General features: G+C 34.3%; 3 protein-coding genes across 3 annotated transcripts; 1 reads left to right on the forward strand and 2 right to left on the reverse strand.

Moving 5' to 3' along the window:
• Nucleotides 1-1,855: 1,855 nt before the first annotated feature.
• LOC105171692 (1-aminocyclopropane-1-carboxylate oxidase homolog 1) lies at nt 1,856-3,807 on the forward strand. The gene is made up of 3 exons (XM_011092886.3): nt 1,856-2,489; nt 2,773-3,094; nt 3,241-3,807. Exons 1-3 carry the CDS (start codon nt 1,969-1,971, stop codon nt 3,502-3,504), a joined length of 1,107 nt encoding a protein of 368 aa, XP_011091188.1. The 5' UTR covers nt 1,856-1,968; the 3' UTR covers nt 3,505-3,807.
• Nucleotides 3,808-3,883: 76 nt separating this feature from the next.
• LOC105171694 (putative F-box protein PP2-B12) lies at nt 3,884-5,879 on the reverse strand. The gene is made up of 3 exons (XM_011092887.3): nt 5,386-5,879; nt 4,989-5,107; nt 3,884-4,530 (listed from the first exon to the last, which is right to left on the reverse strand). Exons 1-3 carry the CDS (start codon nt 5,662-5,664, stop codon nt 4,095-4,097), a joined length of 834 nt encoding a protein of 277 aa, XP_011091189.1. The 5' UTR covers nt 5,665-5,879; the 3' UTR covers nt 3,884-4,094.
• Nucleotides 5,880-8,614: 2,735 nt separating this feature from the next.
• LOC105171691 (1-aminocyclopropane-1-carboxylate oxidase homolog 3) lies at nt 8,615-10,604 on the reverse strand. Its single transcript, XM_011092885.3, has 3 exons — nt 9,921-10,604; nt 9,160-9,481; nt 8,615-9,039 (listed from the first exon to the last, which is right to left on the reverse strand). Exons 1-3 carry the CDS (start codon nt 10,442-10,444, stop codon nt 8,788-8,790), a joined length of 1,098 nt encoding a protein of 365 aa, XP_011091187.1. The 5' UTR covers nt 10,445-10,604; the 3' UTR covers nt 8,615-8,787.
• Nucleotides 10,605-11,671: the final 1,067 nt, after the last annotated feature.

Consider the following 11,671-nt stretch of genomic DNA (forward strand, 5'->3'; position numbering starts at 1 on the left):
TACGATTGTTTTATGATTAGCGTATAGTCCAGAAAATGTGAGTTTGGTATGATAAAACCTGATTTGGCTAAAAAAAACTTAATTTAAAAAAATATTAAAAGTTTATCATGATATAATAAATTAATTTGAGAATTTGAAACAGGTCTTGATATGAAATTTTCGAATAAATTCAACTAATTTATTATTATGAATTAAATCCTAATTTATGGATGCATATACAAATCTATACTTTCTTTTATAATTAAAAATTGATTAATTGACATGGACTCATAATTTGGTCCGCCAATTAACCACCCTCCACCGTAATAGACAAAAGTATCTGTATTCTATTATTTCCACTTTTTTATTTTTATTTATTTATGTTGTCTTCTTTTCGATGCAATGTCTTTTTTCTTATATCTCTTATGATAATTAAGATAAAACAGTAAAGTATCAAAGTTTTATTATAGAGAATAAGTAATTCGATATTTATATTATTCATTTACAAAATATGCACATGCATAGGATTGTATATTTTAAATAAAGTAGATTATAGCTACATCCTATGAAATATGCATATAATTACGAATATTCCATTCTTGTTTGAGAAAATATCAATACTCCCATCAAATGAAAAATAATATATAACTCTTAGACGGTGAGATAAATATTACTAGTTTATCCTTGTAGACTGTCCGATTTTATTGATCCAACACTAGTTCTTGTCATCGGAACACCGGTTCAATCACTGGGTCGACCAATTTTTTAAAAAAATAAAAAATAATTTTTGGACTTTTCGATGTTTTTTCTTTTACTTGGTCCACTTTAAAGACTGATCGATGGTTCGGATGGGCAGCCAATTCAAATTGGACCGGATTTCAACATTACTACCAACCACTAGAAAATCTTGACACTGAATGAAATAACTCAAGTAGCTTTGTCAAAGGTTGCACAAAATCCAACTAGAATTTGTCTAAAATACAAGATAACGTGAACTTGAATTTGACCTGTCATCAAGATTAATACCCCAGGAAAAGCATTTTGATTGGCTGAGCTACTCATTTTTCCATTTCTTCTTATTTTTTTATTTTTTCAGCAAGAATTATTTCTAGTAAAGTTTCAAATTAAAGGACTCCATTTTACTCTTGACCAATCAATAAGTTGGAATTTCACTTTATGAATTAAGTGCTTCTAGAATTAAAACATATAAAGAAAAATATAAACTCTTCTAGATAATTAATCAAGTGTTTTTACTCTTTATTCATTTTTTTTCTTAACATTTACTACAAAAATGTTAACAATGAGCATTTGCATTATCGATTTCTGTATGAAAATCGTAATTTTAATTTTGTAAGTATAAAAATATTAATTTTAATTTTGTATAAATTTATTTTAATAATTTTATCATTTAAATTATCAAAATAAATTCATACAAAATTAAAATTATTACCCCGTACTTACACAATTAAAATTCACATTTTTCCAGACTTATGCTTATGAGATTCAAAATTAATATACACTTTTTAACCAAACATTTTAACTTAAAATATTTTTTCAGTATTTATTGCAAAACACTTTATATTATATATTGATTTCATTTTTCTTTTTTCAATAATTCTTACAAAAACACCTTTTGTTGGTGTGAAGCTGTGATTGCGTCCACTGGGCTTGTTCTTCCTTGGAAAGACGTCAAAATCAATTATGAAAATCATGTCATTTTCCTCAATTCTTTTATGGTAAATGTAGGTGTCCTTTTCCTGAATTCGGATAACTTTGTTAAAAATCAACCAGTGTGCAGCGACTTTGTGAATCATCATTCACCAACTCAATTTCCAGAAAAAGAGATAAACAAATAATTCAAAAATCAGCAAACTAACTTTACAGATCAAAGCATCATCACGTCCAGAACACTATAAAAACATCCAAATTATCTGAACATGAGCTTACCCGAGTCATCTTCCTGTCTGCAACTCATTACAGGACAGCAAGATGGAAGTTCAGACAATGAAAGTTCATGCATACGATCGACTAAGTGAACTAAAAGCATTCGATGATTCAAAATCAGGCGTGAAGGGACTTGTTGATGCTGGTGTTACGAAGATCCCACGCTTCTTCATTAATGATAATGATATGCCTGGATCCGAACCGTGCAACTTCAACTCAGAAGCCATCTTTCCAGTCATAGATTTATCAGGCATGCACCATGCTGCAAACCGTGCTGGAATTGTCAGCAGAGTGAAAGAGGCATGTGAGAAGTGGGGATTCTTTCAGATAATCAATCATGAGATGCCGCTGCGAGTGATGGATGAAATGATTGCAGGGGTTCGAAGATTTCACGAGCAAGATGCTGAGGTTAAGAAGAAATACTACGGTCGTGATGTCACGAAAAAGTTTCAGTACAATAGCAATTTCGATCTTTACAAAACACGGGCGGCCATGTGGAGGGATACTATCACTTGTGTAATGGCCCCTCATCCACCTGACCCGCAGGAATTGCCAGATGTATGCAGGTACGAGTAAAGATCATTTAGTTGATTAAACTTGGACGAAATATTTGCATATAGACATACAAACAAAGAAGTATGATCTGTATGTCTGTTTTTTGTTTTCTTGATCAGTTATTGTTGATCCAACTTTATTTAGGATAAATTTTTAATCCAGAATTAATAGTTGAAGGGTAATCACGTAACGTTTTACGTTTGATTTTGGTTTTTGCTTTTAAACACGTTTTACGATCTGTCTTGCAATTTCCTAACAACTTACTGCTATAAAATGGTTTGCTTTATCCTACAGAGACATCATGTTTGAATACTCTAAGCATGTCATGAGAGTGGGGCATACCGTGTATGAATTGCTGTCGGAGGCTTTGGGCCTCAATCCCAGCTACCTGAGAGACATTGGCTGTATTGAGTCGAATTTCATCGTGGGCCATTATTCTCCGGCTTGCCCAGAACCAGAACTGACCTTTGGCATCAGAAGCCACGTCGACTTCGGCTTGCTCACAATACTCTTGCAGGACCAGATTGGCGGTCTCCAGGTGCTTCACCAGAATCAGTGGGTCGACGTTTCTCCCTTGCCTGGAAGTCTAATAATAAATGTTGGGGACTTTATACAGGCAGGTTTTTGCAGCATTGCAGCTCATTCTGCTCTCTCTCTCTCTCTCTCTCTCTATATATATATATATATATATATATATATTCTAGCTGTTAAACATTGTAGCCTACGAAGAATGCGTTATTGAATGAATATCCGTTGCTGCAGCTGATCAGTAACGACAAATTCAAAAGCGTGAAACACAGAGCACTATCAAAAAGGGTAGGGCCAAGAATTTCAGTTGGTGTTTTCATTAAACCCTACTACGCTGATGGAGATAATTTGCGGGTGTACGGACCTATCAAGGAGCTGTTAACTGAAGAAGAGCCGGCTATCTACAGGGAAACAACTTATAAAGACTATGAAAGATTCTACTTCGCCAATTGTGATGACGGAACCACCAAGCTGCCGTATTTCAGGCTGGGCACCTGATCAATGGTCCTGCAGTGGCAGCTTGTCAAGTACTGGATAGTTGTGAACTGACCTTCTTCACCACTCTCCAAGTGCATCTGAAAGTCTACCAATTTAAAAGTTTTTACTACAAAACTATGCATTATACTGTCCTTGTGGCATGTGTGATAAATACAGACAGACAGAAGAATAAATGTTAGGAGTCTGTTTGGATGGTTTAAGTGGAGGAAGATGGAAGATAATATTGATGAACTATGGAATAATCTTCATATACATAAGGTTATATTTTTTCGAATAATAAATGCATGATCTCTATTTCAGTTACATTAAGTTTAATTTCAATAAAAATTTACAAAAAGTTGATTGCATGAGGTTTACTAATCAAACTCAACATCCAAGAGAATGAAAACAGAGTTCCTAGGTCCGAGATATATTCAAAAAGATACATAGAATCACAGTTCTATAGCAAAACCATACACCATATTGAGTTAACTTCAAGCAATACATAAAATCTCCTGCAAACATAGAAAGAAATAATAAATTTTGCACTGATTGATTCCCTTTGAATTTAAGAAAACGTAGTGTCTTTCACTGTACTGATCATCATGCTCTTAACTTTCCTTGGGCCTTACCTCAATCCCTTCGACTATAAGGCCACCTTTCCGATAGAGAATTTCAGTTTCAGAAAGTTTAGCTTCAACTTCCCGATTATCTCCTTCAGCAACCAAAAATTCTCCCAACTCCAGCTCAAGCCAACCATCTATTCTGCTGCATGGAACCCGGGCATTGATATTTCTTTCCATTTCAAGCTCATCTGCTAGTGGGTCTATGTAAACAGTGTGGCCCACGTCTCCTCCAATCTCATTGGTACAATCATCTAGAAATTTAACGGATGCCTTTGAGGAACAATCAAGCTCGTGATGCAGCTTAGAGAATTTAAACACAAAATATGCTGCATAATTGGTGTTAGGTGATAGCATTTTCACTTGAAATCTTCCTGAGATCTCAAGCCAGTAGACCTTGTATAGGTTGGCAACCTCACCAAATCTGCATTGCAGCGTAGATGCAGTGGATATCATTCTATAGCACTTCTACAAACAAACAAAGTTCAGTTCTTTTGGAACCTCTCATATGTTAGACATTTTCTAGACAGGTGCAAAACATGTGTGCAAGACCAAATACAACACAAACAAAATTCTATAGTGCACAGTTGCAGCTATAGTGAAACATTACAGAATACAGTTTTGCTCCCGAAAACTAAAATGCATACCAAAATCAGATCAACGTTAGTTGGTGGGCCGAGTGTAACGTTGATCAATCTCTACGTTTTATAAACACTAATGCACAATCATTTGAAATTGCATATGCGCATGAACTCTAGCAGTAGCTTATTTTATTGCTTAGTTAATTTCTCCTTCTCTGAATCCTTGTTTGAGGATACCACATCTATAAACAGGTGCATATTGCTGAATCTCGAGGGAAAGATGAGTAAGAAAGTGATGTACCTTGACTCTGGTAAAGAGTTCCATTTCCTGTACGTCAGACTGTCTTTCCATGCTATATCAAGTTCTCTTGCGGACAACATATAACACTTCTTTCCAGTTGATCTGCTCAATCTAAAACTCTGTTCAAAAATTCAACATTTGGCTTTAACACAAGCATATACTCTGTAATCTGATATCTATTATAGCATAAAAATTCGATTCAAGATCAATGACATCAACAAGCAGCGGAGAAAAAATGATTTTGCTCCAGAAACAAACAGCAATCGTGAAAAGATCTTACTTTCATCTGCAATAAATCAAACAATAAAGAGGATCGGCCCGTAATTTCAGAATAGAACGAAAGCCCCGAGAAAAAGAAACACAAGGAAATCAAGGGTTATAGAAGAGAAGCAGATACCATTTTGCCCTCGTCAAGAAGCAGAGACTCAGAAAGCAAAACGTAGAGCTCTTTCATGGTGGAAAATTTCACCGAAGAACAAGACCTTGAAAGGATTTCTTTGTAATCAGGCGGCAGAAACCGCTCCCAGACGGTGTCAGATTCAACGACGGATTTGAATACCGGCGAGACGGCCACCGCCTTGCATGCATCTCTCGGGGACGTAAAAGAAACGATCTTCTCTATGCAGTCCTCTGGCAATAAACAAAAGGGTGATATTTCCCGATTCTCATCAGCCATGGCTGCCCAAGTAAAAGTGCTCCCCGCTTTTTACTTCGGTTCACAGGAACAATGAGTTTTGCGTTGAGCCGGGTAATTCACAAAGGCTCTTCTGAATTTCCCGATACTATGAATTTTAGCTATAGCAAATATAATGGTCTATACAAAAATAAAGTTGTTAAACAAATTTATTTTAGCCCAATCCATCTGACTAGATGGCTAGAATTGGACCGCCACTTGCTGCTTGGCCTATTTTCTTCTTGCCCTCGCCCACTTTCTGATTCGATCCGCTAGGTCAACCCATTTCCCCCCTTTTAAATGGTTCGTCTCTTCCTCTTTTAGTAAAAAATCTTAATCCCTTTTCGAAACCTCGATTCTCTTTGTCTTCTCTCTCTTCATTTATCTGGTGTTGGGTTTCCCTCCACTGTTTTTTGTTTCTTTCTTTATCGTCATTTATCATCGATCTTCATATATGATGTTAAATGGGTTATCCTTATATATATTGTTGGCTTCATTTTGGTTTTAGATTAGAACCTAAAATCCTTCTCCTCTTTAATCTCCTTCTTTTTTCCTTAAAGTTTTTCGTGAACAAACATTTGTAGTTGACCGATCTTGTGTGGATCTTCGCCTTTGTGACCCTAGCTTAATATAATAGTCTTTGTGGCTTTGTAGTTTCAGGTAACCGTAAGTATGGTTTGAAGGCTCTATGGCTTTTGGGTTTACATTGATTTTGTCTGGCCCTCTGAGCTTTATTCATATAAACATGTTGTGATCTCTAGTCCTTTCTTTTTTGTTTTAATACTTGCTGTACTTTTTGCTTTGTACTCGTATAGATATGTAATTTTTATTTTATAAAATGTTTGTATAAGGGGTTTTCGAACTCTTTTAAAATTTTGTAATAGTTGATAGGCCTAATTTTATTGTCTGGGCTTGGATCGCTTTTGGAGGTTGATACTTTACAATTTACAAATAACTATATATGATTCATCAGTATTCACAATGAATTTTAAAAAAATAAGTAAAATATTAGTTTTATACTGTTAAACTAACACAAATATAGTATTTCTATTAGAAATACTCGTGAATGAATAATATTTTAAAATATGAAAATTTAATTACAAAACATCTGGGAAAGGAAATTGATGAAGGGAAACACACCAATTTAATTTGACCTTAGACTTTATTCACATAGAAACTTAATTAAACACTAGCAATTTACTTGAAGATAAAGATAAATTGAATTTAACCCTTTAAATTAAATAAATTCTTACCTATAACCCCCTCCCGCCCTTTTTTTATTTAAACAAAACTGCTAAACGACCATTTTATAGTTTAAAAGTTTAAATTGATACATATGAGAATTGTTTAATGTTGATATTTTACATGCCCTCAAATAAATGATTGGTAAAGAGACTCGAGCATAAAATCGCGTGTTAACTTGGTCTGACTTAGATACTATAATAAACGATTATCTAATTTAATATTAATTTATTAACAAAATAAAAGACACAATTCTCTGCGTGTAATAAACGTACATTTCTATTCATAAAACCTTGTACAATTCATACATATTACATGAGATAATGAGGCAAATCAAAAAGCAACCTCCAAACTTTGAGAAGTCAGTAATATTTGTACAAGTCGTACAATTTATCCGGGAGAACATAATTAATTTCAAGGCCTTCCATTTCCCATATCATAAATTGCAGTTGGACACGACCCAAACACCTCCTCAACGGCCCAACAAATCTGCACAAAACCCTCCATATTACTATCAGTATGACAGTAATAACGGATACTGCTCTCTTCATAATCTTGACTGATTCTTGAGGTATATATGGTATGGTTTGATTCTTTTATTTTATTGAACTTTGCAGCCCATTAAATAGAGGAAATTAAAGAGATAGGTCGCTACGGCACGGCACAGTGTTGTGTGATAATGAAAAGGGCAAACATTTGGAATTATGACGACCACGAATTTGAGAAATCCGAGGATAATCACTGTCTACCCTCAAACAAGAACAATGCCATAGAGACATGAAAGTTACATTTCTTCAAGAAACAAAAAGCATGGATTAGAGTCGCAAGAAATTGGTAAGTGTCCAGGGCCATTGATCGATGGAGGAAGCATGATCTTGTCCATAGATGTAAGCTGCATGCAAAAATTGTATTTTCCGCGCTACAGTTTAGGTTTTTTGAGATTTTGATACCATTATCTTTCAAGTTTGGTTACATCCATAAATTAATACCAAATATAATAACAACAATTATATATATATATACGTCTGCGGAACAGATAAGCTATTTTAGTTACTAACTTGGGTTGTGTAACATACTCGATGTGTGTGCATAAAATATATTTTTTAATAAATAAAAAAAATTAATACATGAATAATAAGTTATTTAAAATTAATAGTAGAGAAACTTAAAGAAAATAAATATTTGTGGAAGAATGGTGATCATAAATAATGCTTAGAGACAGAAAAAATAAGAAATAAATAAAGACAACTGAAAAATTAAAGGTGAAAAAAGGGCTATCCGACTGTAGTTATCAACCGAAAATTCTTATCCAAATTAGGTTTAGTCAAATCAAATTAATCATATAAAAAGTTTGATATACTTGTCATGTAATTAGTTTTTTTTTAAACTGTACAATAATCACATAATGAATATATCAAATAGCAAAACGATATGAAACATGGAAGGATTCTCTTCCGATAATAGCTTGTTGTATAGCTTTGAGGATGGCCGAGTTCCAGTGGAGAAGTAGCTTGCTATGAATATCTTTAGACTAGCTCTGTTTACAGATGCAATCTCTGCTCAATGCTTTTGGATTTGTTATTAGACATGATCTACACTAATTAAAGTAAGTAGGTATGCACACAAGTGCTATCATTACAAATAAATCAATTATTTCGTATACCATATAAATCACTAAAATTATAAATTAATATTATCTACTACGAACAGATAAAATCAAAGTGAAAGCTTAATTTTAATCATAGTTAATCAACATTCGTTATGGTTTTACTAATAAAATAGAAATAGACCGCACATTTTTCTTTCATACTACATTTCGAATGTTCCGTTTTCCCGGATTATATTAATATGGAAAGTAACATCTTCCCATCATATCATTTCAATTCAAACGCGGAAATGTAACAAAGCAGAAGTTCCGTCCAACCCCTTGGCGTTGTAGTAGTTCACATACTCTTTCATGGTGGTTGCCCTGTATTTTGGTGGATTATCTTCAGACAAGAGTTCCTGGATTGGTCCGTAGAGCTCGTCCGACTTATCTATGTCGCTTCTAAAGAAACATGCGACTGATACCCTTGAACGAACGTTGTTTGCTAGTACTCTATGCTCCGAACTAATCAACCTATCATTTGATATAAGCTGCGAGGAAAAACAATCAAAGACCATGAATTTATGCCTCTTGTTTTCAACTCCTCGACAAAATCATATGAAATGTTTTGAACATTGTTATTTCTAGGTAAACTGAAGGAAAAAGCTCGCCTGTAGAAGATCTCCAACATTTACCACCAGAGATCCGGGCACTGAGGGAACATCAAACCACTGGTTTTGGTAAAGAACTTGCAGGCCGGTTACATTGTCATTTAGGAGCACCGTCAGGAAGTCACTGTCCGCGTGCTGGCTGGCGCCCATAGTTAACTCCGGCTGAGGGCAGAAGGGGTAGTAATGGCACAGGAGAGCAAGCCCGTCAGCACATTTCATGTCCCCAAGGTGGTTGGCATCCAGACCAAGGGCCTCGGACAACAATTTAAACAAACTTGTTCCCAGTTTCAAAACTTGCTTTGTGTACTCAAACATTATATCTCTGCAGACATCCAAAAATAAATATGTAGCACAATGAAGATTCACAGAAGCTCTACACAATCAGCATTGCTTGTGAATCTGAATCGTAAATGGATGGCCTAATAGCATTTTAAAATGAAAAATAGGCAAAAGAACGCCTAAGTGAAAAAAAGTGGACTCCGCCCCTTAAGCTTGATAATTTTTTTGTTAGGACAAACTTGCACATAAATTATGAACCATATACACATACTTTATGTGCAAAGCCAACTTGTCTTGTGAACTTGTTTATGAACTCCTATGAATTACAGGAATCATGGTATTCAGTCACAAGTTGTTCAAAAAATCCTCAACACATACCCACACTCATTTTTCAGAAACAGGACAGCATGATTAGATTAGTCAGAACCATAAAATTGAAAACAATTACAGTAACTTTCACTCCGACCCGAAAATGAAATTACCTGCACACAGCGGGCAACTCCTCAGGGCTTGGAGGATGAGGAGCCATTTTACAGAAGAAAGTGTCCCTCCAATTAGCTGCTGGTGCACTATACAAATCAAAGTTGCTATTGTAAACAACACTTCTTTTTCTATCCCTTGTGTACCACTTTTTCCTCTCCTCAGGATCTTGTTCATAGAATTTCCGGACCCCATCTAGCATCTCCTCCAAAACAGAACCCGGAATCCCATGATTGATCACCTGGAAGAAACCCCATGTCCCTGAAGCATCTCGAACCTCGTCCACGACCTTCTTATGCCTGATTGGATCTTCATCGATGTTTTCGAGGTCAATTATTGGGAATTTGAGTTGTGAATCGGAAGGTTTAAGGTTCTTGTCTGAATCATTTCGTGGGGTGATGAAGATTCTCGGGACTTGGGTTATACCACTGTCAACTAAGCCTTTGACACCAGTTTTGGTGTCATCAAAAGCTTTTAGTTCGCTTGCTCTGTCGTAGTTTGCTTCTGTCTGAGATCTCCAGGCCATTTGTCTTGCCACTATTCACGACCTAACTGATTAGGCAAGGGAGAATGCTTTAGAACTTAAACGAAAGAGGGGTTGCGATCAAACTGTCCGAATTTAAACAAAAATGCAAGCGAGCTCGTGCAAAATGGGTCAAAATTTACTAGGTGGAATACTAAAGGCTAATTATTTTTTAAAAATAGCTAAAAACTTGCCGGTATTTTAAAAATAAATAAGAAAACTCTTGAAATTTCTAAAACATTGCGCAAAACCTCCCTTCTATTAGATTTTAACGAAAGATGGAGTGCCCTCGCGGGTAGTGCGGATGGACATGATTCTTTTGCAAATTTTAACTATTTTTTTTATTGTTAATTGATTAAAATACCCCTATATTGTTAAGCGGCAAAGGAAAGGGGCAGGGTTTGGTGGGGTTTTGGGAGTGGTGGTGGGGGTTGTTAGGGATTAATTTTATTTTTTATTGAATAGAATAAAAATTTAATTTTTTATAATTAATAATATGTATAGAATATAAATTTGTTCAGTTTAAGTTTTTTATTTTTTAAAAATTCAATTGTCGTTAAAATAATAAATAATATGTTGCTTTGAAAAAAGTTAATACTGTTAATTATATTAACGAAGATGGAATATTGAGTTATATTTAAAAATTAGAGAGAGTTTTTAGTCTATTTTTAAATATAAGAGAATTTCAAATGAGTTTTTTCAAATATGTCATTTTGTCAGTTGCACAACATAGAGCAACTAAGAATATTATATTTTTGTAGGAATAACAAAATAAAGAATAATAAAAGAAACTTTTAAATAGAAAAAAAAGCTAAGTTAAATATCTAAATTTTTCTTGAATGCGAAGTCGTGATCTATCCCATGTCTTACAATATATGGTCCTCTTTTCTCCACGCGAAAACCTTTTTATAGTGTTTGGATTTTTATTTTGAGTGTTTTGTCTTGTGTTTTGGAGATAGGGAGAGAAAAATAAAGATAAGTAAGTGTGTGTTGAAAATAGATGATATGTTTGAATTTGTGTTTTGAGGTAACTTAAAATATTTTAAAATAAGTGGTATGAGATTTGGGAGACAAAAATCATTATCCATTGTCAAATCATATCTGTTTTATATATGTTTTTATATTAAATATGTATATATAATATATTATATGTTTATTGTTGTATTTTTTGGAGACAAAAATCACTATTTATTATCAAATCATGTTATTTTTATATTATATATAAGTGTA

This window comes from Sesamum indicum, linkage group LG10 (genome assembly GCF_026168435.1).
Source record: "Sesamum indicum cultivar Baizhima isolate 11 linkage group LG10, ASM2616843v1, whole genome shotgun sequence".
Taxonomy (NCBI): domain Eukaryota; kingdom Viridiplantae; phylum Streptophyta; class Magnoliopsida; order Lamiales; family Pedaliaceae; genus Sesamum; species Sesamum indicum.

Coding starts and splice junctions, on each gene's coding strand:
- LOC105171694 (XM_011092887.3), bottom strand. CDS start 5,664: ATGGCTGATGAGAATCGGGAAATATCACCCTTTTGTTTATTGCCAGAG. Junction 5,108..5,385: donor TTCTTGACGAGGGCAAAATG/GTATCTGCTTCT, acceptor ATTTTTGAACAG/AGTTTTAGATTGAGCAGATC. Junction 4,531..4,988: donor AACTCTTTACCAGAGTCAAG/GTACATCACTTT, acceptor GCTGCAATGCAG/ATTTGGTGAGGTTGCCAACC.
- LOC105171692 (XM_011092886.3), top strand. CDS start 1,969: ATGGAAGTTCAGACAATGAAAGTTCATGCATACGATCGACTAAGTGAA. Junction 2,490..2,772: donor GAATTGCCAGATGTATGCAG/GTACGAGTAAAG, acceptor TTTATCCTACAG/AGACATCATGTTTGAATACT. Junction 3,095..3,240: donor ATGTTGGGGACTTTATACAG/GCAGGTTTTTGC, acceptor CCGTTGCTGCAG/CTGATCAGTAACGACAAATT.
- LOC105171691 (XM_011092885.3), bottom strand. CDS start 10,444: ATGGCCTGGAGATCTCAGACAGAAGCAAACTACGACAGAGCAAGCGAA. Junction 9,482..9,920: donor GAGTTGCCCGCTGTGTGCAG/GTAATTTCATTT, acceptor GGATGTCTGCAG/AGATATAATGTTTGAGTACA. Junction 9,040..9,159: donor ATGTTGGAGATCTTCTACAG/GCGAGCTTTTTC, acceptor TTTTCCTCGCAG/CTTATATCAAATGATAGGTT.